Source organism: Strongylocentrotus purpuratus, unplaced genomic scaffold (assembly GCF_000002235.5).
Source record: "Strongylocentrotus purpuratus isolate Spur 01 unplaced genomic scaffold, Spur_5.0 spur5_scaffold_15, whole genome shotgun sequence".
Classification (NCBI taxonomy): Eukaryota; Metazoa; Echinodermata; class Echinoidea; order Camarodonta; family Strongylocentrotidae; genus Strongylocentrotus; species Strongylocentrotus purpuratus.
Genome location: NW_022145600.1, coordinates 33,511,349 through 33,524,356, shown reverse-complemented (window position 1 = coordinate 33,524,356; position 13,008 = coordinate 33,511,349). Strand labels below are relative to the sequence as shown.

The window sequence follows — 13,008 nt, the reverse complement described above, 5'->3', positions numbered from 1 at the left end:
TTACTAGAGATTGAACGGGACTATGAGAATGAAGAGGGACTTAAGAATGAAAAGTAACTGTTTTCATAGATGGAAAGGGGGCATTTATGATAAAGGGAAGGGGCTCTCTTTTAAATGGGGGCACTTGTTAGAAAGGATAGGGGGGGACATGTGAAAATATAAGGTGCGCTTATCCGAGTTAAACAAGGGGTAGTTATTAAAAGGGGAAAGGCCCCTCTCAGATTTGAATAGGGAAATTATCAGAGGTGAATGGGGCACTTATCAAAAGTGAAAAGGGGCACTTCTCGTATCTGAAAAGGGGCACTTATTAGAGATGGAAAAAGGGCACTTATTGCAAAGGAAAACCGGAACTTATCGAAGAAAAAGGGGCACTTTAAAAAAAATAATAGGGGCACTTTTTAAAGTAAAGGGGCCCTTTTTATGTAAAAAGTGCCACGTTAGCGCCACCATGGGGTCACTAACCACTAGAAATATATCATAAAGTCATCATCCACCAAAGAGCTACTGCTAAAATATCTTACACCACAGGGATATACCATTCAACGGAAATACCATATAATATACTCTACCATATATCATACCATAGAAATACCATACACCATACCCCGCACCATACAGCCACCATAGATCTACCATTCACTTTAGAGCCACCATAGAGTCACTAACCACCATTAATGTACCATAAAGTCATCATCTACCATAGAGCTACCACTGAAATATCCTCCACCATAGGGATACCATTCAACAGAAATACCATAGAAATATATTCTACCATATAACATACCGTAGAAATACCATACACCATACAGCCACCATAGAGCTACCATAGATCTACCATTCACTTTAGAGCCACCATAGAGTCACTAACCACCATTAATGTACCATAAAGTCATCATCCACCATAGAGCTACCACTGAAATATCCTCCACCATAGGGATACCATTCAACAGAAATACCATAGAAATATATTTTACCATATAACATACCGTAGAAATACCATACACCATACAGCCACCATAGAGCTACCATAGATCTACCATTCACTTTAGAGCCACCATAGAGTCACATAACCACCATAGATATACCATAAAGTCATCATCCACCATAGAGCTACCACTGAAATATCCTCCACCATAGGGATACCATTCAACAGAAATACCATAGAAATATATTCTACCATATAACATACCGTAGAAATACCATACACCATACAGCCACCATAGAGCTACCATAGATCTACCATTCACTTTAGAGCCACCATAGAGTCACATAACCACCATAGATATACCATAAAGTCATCATCCACCATAGAGCTACCACTGAAATATCCTCCACCATAGGGATACCATTCAACAGAAATACCATAGAAATATATTCTACCATATAACATACCGTAGAAATACCATACACCATACAGCCACCATAGAGCTACCATAGATCTACCATTCACTTTAGAGCCACCATAGAGTCACATAACCACCATAGATATACCATAAAGTCATCATCCACCATAGAGCTACCACTGAAATATCCTCCACCATAGGGATACCATTCAACAGAAATACCATAGAAATATATTCTACCATATAACATACCGTAGAAATACCATACACCATACAGCCACCATAGAGCTACCATAGATCTACCATTCACTTTAGAGCCACCATAGAGTCACATAACCACCATAGATATACCATAAAGTCATCATCCACCATAGAGCTACCACTGAAATATCCTCCACCATAGGGATACCATTCAACAGAAATACCATAGAAATATAGTCTACCATATAATATATCATAGAAATACCATACACCATAGGACGGCATCAATGATATACCATTGACCATAGAACTCCACCATTCAGCAATTGTGTGGTATACCATAGAAATATATTCTACCATATAATATATCATAGAAATACCATTCACCATAGAGCCGTACCATAGGAATATCATAGATTTTTTTTGTAAGGGTGGTAAGAAGGCATCATGAAAGGACAGGGCCAGCGTGAGTTGGAACTGTGTGCGGATCGTGGTTTAATTTGAAATAATTTTTTGTTTTTATTTTTTATAGACTATGACTAATATTATATTAAAATGAGATTGGAAAAAGAAAGAAAGAAATAATAATTTTACCAAGACATTAAAAGAAAGAGATGCGATGAAATTGGCAACAATAGTCAAATTTGACTAATAGCCATTATAATACCAAACGAACAACAAAAACAACGCAGATATATGCTGGTCCTATCGACGCGACCCGTCTTGACAATTTTGAGGTTTCTTTTGATTTTGTGGTGAAACGGTAAGAAAATTATAGAAATTCTTAATATTTCAAGAAATAATTGTACCTTTATACAAAATGTATTAATAGTTTATTGTAAACTTCGAATATAAGTTATATTTAAGCTCTTGAATTAGGGTTACCGTATTCGCTTTTCGACACGCCCCGCCACTGCCACTGGTTTCATAGCGGGCGGAGCAGTGAGGCCGCCGCGCTGTGGATGGGCCGTGGGCTTGCCTGCTCAGCTCAGCGATTAGTAGAGTTGGGTTGATAGTAGATTCTAGGCCTAATTAATATTTTTGATGATAATGATTATCATACATAAATAATCTTAATCAGGATGATAGGCACTAGTTAGTCAAATTAATAATAGAGGTCTATTTAGATGTAGACCTAGTGTCATAGTGAAGTCATGTTGATAATAGTGGTAACTAATAATGATGATGAAAATAAATCATAACAAGTCAAGAATCATAGAAGAAGATTCTAACAAAGTTCTAGATCTAGATCTAGTAAACTTCTAGTACTAGTCTAGATCTAGGCCTCAAAATCTATCTATCATTTTATGAGGATCAAAAACTTTTTTATTAAGCAAATGGAGCCAAGATTATTTCACAAAACAGTATCTTGGAGGTAGTTCAGTCACAGGCATGGCAGGTTACTTTTTATTGGCCAAGTCTAAGAAAGTCTTCAGATTTTAAAGAAGGAATTCTTAAAAACACTCCTGTAATTCATCATAGGTTTAAATATTTTAATACTTTATGGTAATAGCAGAAGAAAAAAAGCATAATTGTAAAATTAGATGTTATGAGGTCAGGTAAAACTGCTTCCTATTTCTCCCTCTCCTGCTTCCTAATTGTTCGTTGGATAATTATTTGATTTGAAATGTAACAATCTCTGAAGTTTTAGAAAATGGTGTACTCCTGTAGATTCTGTGCATTCTGCCCAACATTTCAAGTGATAATGCATTCTACTCACTTTTTTTTTAAGTTGATGAAACTAATTTGTTTATTCTCCAAACATTTTTAGGGTAAACTTTCAGATAGCCTGTGGAGTTTGTCTGACAAGACAAACAATGACTTCAGCAGCTGTGATGGAGGTGGCTAAGCCACGCTTCGACATGGATTCTCCAAGATGGGATCAGACTACCTTCATGGGTCGACTCAAACACTTCTTCAGTATTACAGACTCCAGGCTAGCAATCAGCACCAATAAACAGCTAGATGATGCTAAGGATCTGGTACAAAACTACAAGTGAGTAAATTAATGATGATGTAAGAGATGTGGCCTGGCATTATGGTACAACTATATAATTTATATTAGGCAAGAAGATCGTGGCATAGTTTCACAAAACCGTAAAAAGTACAAGTTCACAGACATCCCATGTAATTGGTGTAAAATTTAGTATTTGTACTTCAGTTGGTTATCCACAAACTTGTACTTATGACAGTTTTTTGAAATGCTGCCTTGATATTTAGGAAAGTAACTTACTAGCATAAATGTGCAATATACATGTATGTATATGAGCTAGCAGCTAGGGAACAGTGGGTGTTATGAAATTCAAATTAATCAGATATATGTCCAATTACTTAGTATCAATCAAATCATAAAGTAAATGACAAGTTGTGGGTAACAATGTACATTTAAGTTGACCTGTTCAACCAAACAGAATTTGTTAAACAGAATGACATTATGTGTTAGATCATAAGTGTATAAAATGAAATCTATTAGAAAAGAGCATTTATTAAAAATGAATTATATGATATAAGTAGAGAGACGCTGTCAATAAATATTCTTATAATATGTTATATACAACTTTATTACTTCAATTCAACATATATGATTCAATTTTTCTTATGATCATGTACCGTACTGTAGTTGAAACATTGGTGACCTGCAAACATTTACTGATAGCAACAGGCATACATGCAGTTCAACAGAGGTACCGATACAAAATTATATATTCTTTTATCATTCTGAATTCATTCACTCGTCAGACTTGGAATGGAGCCTCCAGGAACCAAAGAGGAGCAGCTTCGATACGCTCAGAGACTCTACATGTCCGCTTTCCACCCAGACACAGGAGACAGACAGAACTTCATTGGTCGGATGTCCTTTCAAGTTCCAGGTGGTATGCTCATCACTGGTGCCATGATGCAGTTCTATAGGTAAGAGCCTTCACAACCCTGTTTTTGGACACCTTTTACATGTAGGCATTTGTAAATTTAATTTTTAATTCTATCTATTTATTTAATATATATTTTGATTATCATTCTTATTATTGTTATCATATTATTATTATTATTTTTTTGTATCTTTTTGGGGGGGGCAGGTGTGTGTGTGTGTGTGTGTGTGTGTGTGTGTTATTGGGTTTTTACAGACGTGTATCAATCAGATATGATTATTTACGCTTGGGGACCGACCTTTAACGTCACCATCTGAAAGACAGGGGGGGGGGGAACATCTCGAGACTTTATGGAATTGTTTTGAAGTGTCAAAGAACCTAGTAGAGTCTATGTCTGAAGACTATGTGCCCCTTTAAAACTCCAACCAAAAGTGCACCTGAAAATATGCTTACCATTTTTGTCTTTTTAAAGCTTGTCAAGAAAAGTTTTGGAGTAAAAGACAGGGAATTGGTTGCCAAATTGTTATGATATGTGTGTTGAGGAACAGAAGGATTTTAACTCTGTAAAATACCATACATTGCCAGCAAATTACACAAAAGGATATTAATACAGTAAAACTTGTCTATAAAGACCACCCAAGGGAGACAAGAAAAGTGGTCTTTATAGGCAGGTGGTCTTTATGTACAGGTTTCTTTTTAATAGTACATGTTTCAATGAGAAACCATTTTCAAGGGAAACAAAAAATGTGGTCTTTGTAGACAGATGGTAACTAAAGCAAGTTTGACTGCAACCTACTCTTTTATATCCTCTGTTGATGTCACTTTTTCTCTCAATCAGAACTGTACCTGCTGTAGTGTTCTGGCAATGGGTGAACCAGTCCTTCAATGCTCTAGTTAACTACACAAACAGAAATGCAGCATCGTCAACAACTAATTGGTATTTACTCGTTTTATTTACTCATTCTTGTATTTTTATTTAATGAACCTCTAACTATATTATTTCTGTATACTCTGCCTAAACAATACTATAGGACAGAATATTCTTTCTGTGAACCAATGTACCAACTACCAAGTGCTCAAACCTATTTTGCAAATTTGCAGCACATTTAAGTTGTATTCTTCCTGTTTTATGGATCATCCTCTTTTCTTTAAAGGTCTATACACCTGTATTTGTATTAATTTCCACCTTGTACTGCTCCGGGTGTACAGGCAGTAGCCTAGTCTGAGTCAGAAATGTAACTTTAAAAGTCTGATTGTATAGTTTAGTATCATGCAAGTGCAAGCTTACATTATAGAAAAGTGATGATGAAAATGACCTCAATATATCTAGTATGTTGTAAATGAAAGAAACTTTGTTTCATCTTTGCAATTTCTATTTAAGTATAATTGCTCTAAATGTACTATGGAAAGCATATATGAATGCAATTCCACAAGTCTATTAATCAGTTACAGATAATCTTTTTTATAATTCATTGCTCCATCCGACCTTTATATCAAATTCCTAAATTTAATTAAGGTATGTAGATATATTTTGACCTTGAATTTTTCATGAATTTCTTTACAAACAGGCAAATTGGCACAGCCTATGCCACAGCCACTGGGGGTGCTCTGGTCACAGCTATAGGACTTAATGCATTAACCAAAGTAAGTACATGTACATTAAATTAACAAGACTGTACAAGAGAAATTAAGGAATTCATTATATTTTATTAGTAGTTATACCTACCAAAATTATTAATCATAAGAGAAGAGAAGATCTTTGTATAATTTTAATTTACAGTACACACAACAGAGACAATACTTTACTTTGTTTTACATAATGTTATGCTTAAACAGACTATATGGTTTAAAGTGTTCCTTTAGTGCATAGTGCAAAGTATCATGAAATATGTATACATGTGGAAAAAATGGAATCATGCGTAATCAGTAGAACTCTTTTATCATGGTGCGTAGCTGTGATTGTAAAGCAAACACGGTAACCTCTTGCCTGTGTACTGTCAATCAAGTTTACCTGTATTGAAATATTTGTATGACATATCTACAATATTTCAGTCATAATGCGATCTCATAGAGGTACCCGTATTGATGGGTCTCACAGTTTTGTTAAAATGACCTTTATCTGCCCATGCGCGTACAGTATCTACGAAGTGTCTTATAGTGAGAAAGATTTTTCAAAGAAATCTGACAAATAATAATAATAGCTAGTTCTTATATACTGAAGACCCTCTCAAAGCGTTTTACAAATATATGTATATATTATTTCCCGTTCATCGGATTAAGGCTTACACGCACACAATGTATGCATATTCTCCACTCCCTGGAGAGCATTCCAGCCAGGCGTCATTTTGACAAGCGCACACTTGCTAATCTTAGCACATTAGCTTTCGCATCCTACCGGTTACCCATTTAACACCTGGGTGGAGAGTGGCAAATGTAGATCAATGTCTTGCCACAGGACATTTGTGACGTAGTGGGACTTGAACCGTGGACCTTGTGATCCACAGTCTGGTGACATATCCACTCGTCCATGACACCTCTCCAAAAGTTGTTTTGGCATTACCACAAGTATTGATGTGTATGAGTATGAGTTATTCTCTCTCTACCTACCGTTCAGACTGCGCCTCCTCTGATAGCCAGGTATGTCCCGTTTGCTGCTGTAGCTGCAGCTAACTGTGTGAACATTCCCATGATGAGACAACAGGAGCTCATCAACGGTATCGTCATCTATGACGACCAGGGCAAAGAGGTCGGAAAATCAAGGGTAAGTCTCAACCCTTTTGCCAAAGTTGGAACTAATGCACTCAATAATTGTGATTATTTTTTTTTCTTCATCTCTTTGACTTTGTCAATTAATGGAAGATGAAAACATCTCTGAGGTAAATTTTTTTTTAATTGTACTAATGTGTCGACTGATTTGCATTGTGGTTTGGAAGCCACACCGTTTCTTTCACAATGCAATCACATGACCAGAACTGGTCTATACCTGTAAGTGATGGGTAAGATTTAAGTTCAACAGAAAGGGAAATTAAAGAAGGCTTTGTGTTTACAATGGTCACTTGGCTGTTAAGTGCTTCTTGTTTTACTCAACCTATTTGATAAGATTCGATTTAATATATGTAGGTATGTTTTTGCTTATCCATTTGCTGTGTTAAGTGTTTGGCCATGCTCTAAATAAAACATTTGATATACCAGTATATGTTTTAATCTCTACAGAAAGCAGCAGTAAAAGGCATTTCTCAGGTAGTCTTCTCTAGAATTTTCATGGCAGCTCCTGGCATGTGTAAGTCAAAATATTATGTTTTCTCTTGTTCATTTATCTTATATCTTTCCTATCTTGGTATCAGGTAAATAGTGTTTGCAAACAAGGGGGGGGGGGGGAGGGGGGCAATGATCACTATGAAAAACTTGCAGGGAAATTCCCCCATCCCTTCTGGTATCACCGGTCCTGACTTGGTAAACAGAGGACCATGTATGTTTACTGAAATGTCTACAACAAAAATAGAATTTATCTGAAGTAAGACATTGTGTAAGTTGATTTTTGGTTCACACCTGTTAGATATTGCTTCTGTGTGTACTTTCTCAAGAGATTCTGGATTATGATTTCAGAATTATTTGGGGTGCAAATGCTGGAGCTGTATTTGACGCAAAATTAATATCGCCTCACTACTAGCCTGCTCTTTCAGTTTATCTGTCTGTATGCCTATGCTAATGCCTGCCATGAAAAAAAAATTATGATCAGGTTTACAAACATGTATTAATGTATCTTCTCTCTTACCTTTAGGTGTGCTACCAGTTATTATGGAACGCTTGATAAAATACCCATGGTTCAACAAAGTACCTGTACTGCATGCTCCGTTCCAAGTCTTGGGTGTAGGATGCTTGTAAGTCATTTTCTCTTCCTTGCCTTTCCTTAACCAAAGCAAAACTTTAAATAATAATACCAAAAGATTTAATGCCTCAGGAAGGTTCTAGGCATTTTTATTGTCTTTATTGAAGTATCTTGTAGACTTGTAGAGTGTATGAATTTAATTTGGCTCTCTTTTTTAATGATCCTTTACTAAATATTTTGCTACAAAATACATGTACGTTCATGTTTGAGAAAGTGTTTGGGAATTTGTTACTCTATTGAGATATCTGTAAAAATAGAATGATATTGTTATGGTCGACACCTCACTGTTGAACCATGTATTCCAAAGTGAATCAAAGGTTTTATGTGTATAGTTTTTTATAAGTGTTCTAGGCAGCAGGAAAAACCAATGAAAAATGTCAAGTTATCTATCACTATGCATTGAACTTACTTCTAATTGTTGCAAGTTTTTTCTGTAATCCCAAAGTAACATTTATAGCAATTTAACCTAAACTTTGAATCATACCCAGTTTCAAATCTGTTAGAAGAACTCTAATCTTGATTTCAAAGAATCTAATTGCCATGGTCTTAGGAGACAGATACGATTTAACAACTAAATCTTTGGTAAGCTTTTAACAATACATATTTTGAACAATACATTTTTGGAACAATACATTACTGAAACATACTTTATTTTTAACTATACAATTTTTCTTTCTTGCAGTCTGGTCTTCATGACACCATGTGCATGTGCCTTGTTTCCTCAAAAGAGGTAAGTCAGCTTTTGAGTTCCTAACAGAATGATATTTGTTTTTAATGCAGTGTGTTGTAATGGAATTTAGGAAATCTCAAGATTATCACTGTGACAGTTATCAGCCCCGCTAAACAAATGACTGGGTACACTGTATCATTGTCTCTAATATAACTGTCAAATTGATACATCAGAGTAATACAATTCCAAAGGAGGGAATAATAATAATAATTATGGTGGCTTCTTATATAGCGCACATGTCCGTCACGTTGTGACGCTCCTGGCGCTGCCCCGATTATTACCATGGCTTTAGCAAGGCAGCCACTGTGGCACTCTAGCATTTCAAGGAATTAATTCCTGCCAGGTACCCATTTACATCACCTGGGTTGAGTGTGGCAAATGTAGATCAATCAAATCATATTATTCATAACACATTTTGTTTTCTCTTTTTTTCCTGTAATCTTTTCCTTTCTCCCTCTGTCTCTGTCTCTCTCTTTCATACTTTCTTTTTCTTATACTATTCATGTTTACTCTATCCATCTTTGTCACTCTTTCTCATGCTTTTACTCTCTCTCTCCTTACATTCTACTTCTTTACGAACTTTACAATCCACCTCCCCCTTTCTGTCACTTTCCGGCTACTTCTCACACTCTATTTAACTCTTTCTTTCTCTCTCCCTCTCTCTCTCTTCTCTGTCTTCTCTCTCTCGATTCACACTTGTCTCTGCAGCACCATCGCTGTATCCAAGCTGGAACCTGACACAAGGAAAGCTATACAAGACAAATATGGCGACTCGCTACCCTATGTCTTCTATAACAAGGGCTTGTGATTCAAACAACCAATGTAGTTAGTCAAATTAGATATTATTCACAAATTTTATATTTTTAAAAGCTCTTATCAATTGTGACATCTGGGAGCAAAGTATTTATCCCTGCGAATGAAAAAAACTGTCATGCATTCCACATGATTTTACAATTGATTTTTAAAATCAAAGAATATATGATGCACAAATGAGCCATTCCTTGCAAGGTATCCCCGATGACAATTGTCTTTTTTATACATATCGAGGGGCCAGTGACACAAAGACGCAACTCCATTTTGGCCATTTTGAGAAAAAGCGGTTTATGTGTCACTGAGCTCTTAGGCCTTAAGGAGTAACTCTATGTTTCACTTGCCATTGACTTCAATGGGATGTTAGGTGGAGTTAAGTCTTTGTGTTTCCTGGAAAGCTCACATTTTCTGAGCATTTTGATATCAAATACTCATTGTGGAGAAATATGGAGTTACGTCTTTGTGTCACTGAACCCTCAATATTTCAACCAAAAATGCAGAATCTCTTGATGCGACCATTGAATTATGGTGCTGTCTAGAATCCATACCTCCAGTCATAGCCATATCAAGAGATGTTTCATTTATTCATTGAATATACAAATAAATATCATATGTATCACAATATACAGGGCACATTGCAGGGAATTAGCCACAAATACCTCACAGTGCAATACCCATTAAATAGTATTGTCACAATGGCTTTATTGTATTGTGTATTGAAAGGAGTAAATAATGTGGGAAACTGCATCGTTTTTTTGTGTGTGTTTGCGGCAAGTGGGGATGAAGAAAAGTTAGCTGCACAATCAAGATTAAGGTGCTGTATGTGTATTCACTATTTGTTTGTTATAACATTCACTCAGTATGTGTGGTATAACAGGGAGATGTTAGTAAAAACTCAGTCTTCCTGGTTAAAACATACAGAAACATGAAGCATATTGCTCTTATGTCATTTTTTTTTTGAAAGCTACAGTTTACTATTTTATATGTGAACGAAACTATGATCAAAACTCTTTTTCTTTTATGTGAAAAGAAAAATTGACTTGGCTCAAATTGTGTAATGTAGATTTCAAAGTGAATAATCTGTTGTCATTTTGACAAGATTAGTTTCCACGAGATTATCCTGCCTTGACCTCAACACAACTATTCCTACAAGTAAAGTATGGTTAATTTGGAGACCATGTCCATTTAATGTTATATTTTGTCTAAAACTTAGATCATGGGACTGTAATCTGTAATACTGGACAAAACATGAAAGATTGAAATTTTGTTATTACAGTAAATTATTATAAAACAATCTCTGTAACATTTTCAAGTTGGGTACCATGTTCGCAATGTGCTGTTTTAATTTATGAGTAATGTTGTGAGAGCTGATGCATTTATGAAGTCTTCCACAATGACTATGAATCAATAAATTGCAAGCGTACCTCACAATATGTTTCTTTATTCATGACGCCCATTGCTTTAAAGTATGCTTCCTGAAAGAAATGATTATATACATTTCTTAAAATTCTATTCTTTCAAAACTATGTGTGCTATAAAAAGAGGTTTGGTTTTACATTGAAAATGTGACCATTCATCTCTCTTTTGGACTACAAAATCTCAACACTTGATTTGTTTTATGATGTTTATAACCATATTTTTACTGTCAAAACAGCATTTATGTCATGTATATTTGAATGAAAGTGTGTTACATTGTTGTCACTGCCCATGCTATCTACACAAATGTATTAATTAAAGATATTATTGATAAGTTGTGAGGAAATTTGAGCAGGTCTATCATCAATCAGTACTACTTCAGATAGAACATAACATACCTGTTGGCCCAAGGACATTTCAAAGAACTGTTATTTTACCCATTACCTGCAGGGAGCAAGTGGTTTGTGTATAAAGCATATGTGAATGAGATAATTCATTAGTAAATGAAGTACTAAAATGGTCAGACGAATTCCATATACATTTGCGACAGGACGGAGATATTTATCAGGTACAATAGTGATCCAAAATCTCTATGCATCAAATAGCATGAACCATCACAAATATTTATCCCTTACAATATTGTCTATCAAATGTCTGAAAAGATTGGTGAAATATTGTGTGTAAATTTCTTTGAATTACCGTTTTAAATCAACTGTCCGGATGCACAACCTGTCCTGACCCACAACGTCTTGGTATTCATGTGCATGTGTATACTCTCTATTTAGATAGTGAGAGTATACTATAAAAGACAAAGAGAAACATGTCTGCACATTGTGTCATCATATTTCACTCTTCATTGTTAATAGCTTTTCTGGTCACAACTGCACTGTATTCTTAATTTATTGCTGAATTCAATCATTAAAAATGACTATGATGGTAAAAAAATCAACAAAAAATAGTGAAATTATCCAGAAATGCACCTTTATATTGCCGAATGAAGAGGTAGTTTCTATGATTATGTAGACTGTGGGGTCATCACCTGGACGTTAAAGGTAAAGACCAGTATTGAAAACGCCCCAATTTCAAAAAATGAAATGGAAGCTCTTATTACCAATCATGTGAAAGAATATGTTTTGAATAATTCATGATGATAAAAATTTTGATGGGAAACCGCCTACTAATTGATATATTTGGTGAATTAGTGTATCTCTTGCCTGTTGAGAGATACACATGCACGTGTCGCGCACGTGTGTGTAGTCCCATATACATCTTTCTGTGTACAGTGATTCTAACTTTATGAAGACTTGGCCAAATTTCTTATCATTTTGATGATTCCAGAACCCTGGGGTACGTCTATGCAAGATGATCAACCATTTCTGATCGAGTTCACAATGTTTCTTTCACAATGCAATCGCATGACCATAACTAAAATTGTTTCCAAAATAGGCAAACTACCCGGTAAGCAAATTTTAGCTCAAGTTAATGAGTTTTATAATCTGATTTATGCATGTACATGTAAAGCCTTGTTCAGATATAATGCAGCAAAACCGCTCAGTGTATATGCGTAGGATAGTAGGACCTTTGTTGCGCCTGCCATTCATTCACATGTTAACAAAAGAGCGGCAGCTGTTTCACAGCACATTTACCGCATCATACAAAAATGTACTTGAACGAGCCTTGGGAGTTAATTTGATTCATAATGGTCACATTGATCAAGTGTGTGTGGGCGTGAGTATGGACAGATAATGATTA

General features: G+C 35.5%; 1 protein-coding gene across 1 annotated transcript; it reads left to right on the top strand.

Annotated features, from left to right (window-relative positions):
- Positions 1-2,229: 2,229 nt before the first annotated feature.
- LOC577231 (sideroflexin-2) lies at positions 2,230-11,442 on the top strand. Its single transcript, XM_030986257.1, has 10 exons — positions 2,230-2,307; positions 3,316-3,540; positions 4,284-4,454; positions 5,250-5,348; positions 5,980-6,055; positions 7,026-7,172; positions 7,625-7,691; positions 8,193-8,292; positions 8,983-9,030; positions 9,739-11,442. Exons 2-10 carry the CDS (start codon positions 3,362-3,364, stop codon positions 9,836-9,838), a joined length of 987 nt encoding a protein of 328 aa, XP_030842117.1. The 5' UTR covers positions 2,230-2,307; positions 3,316-3,361; the 3' UTR covers positions 9,839-11,442.
- The last annotated feature ends 1,566 nt before the right edge of the window (positions 11,443-13,008 follow it).

What these genes read in the sequence shown, in the direction of transcription:
- LOC577231 (XM_030986257.1), top strand. Translation starts at nt 3,362, where the DNA reads ATGACTTCAGCAGCTGTGATGGAGGTGGCTAAGCCACGCTTCGACATG. An exon ending in GCCATGATGCAGTTCTATAG is followed by an intron (nt 4,455 to 5,249) that starts GTAAGAGCCTTC and finishes TCTCTCAATCAG; the next exon opens with AACTGTACCTGCTGTAGTGT. An exon ending in GCATCGTCAACAACTAATTG is followed by an intron (nt 5,349 to 5,979) that starts GTATTTACTCGT and finishes CTTTACAAACAG; the next exon opens with GCAAATTGGCACAGCCTATG.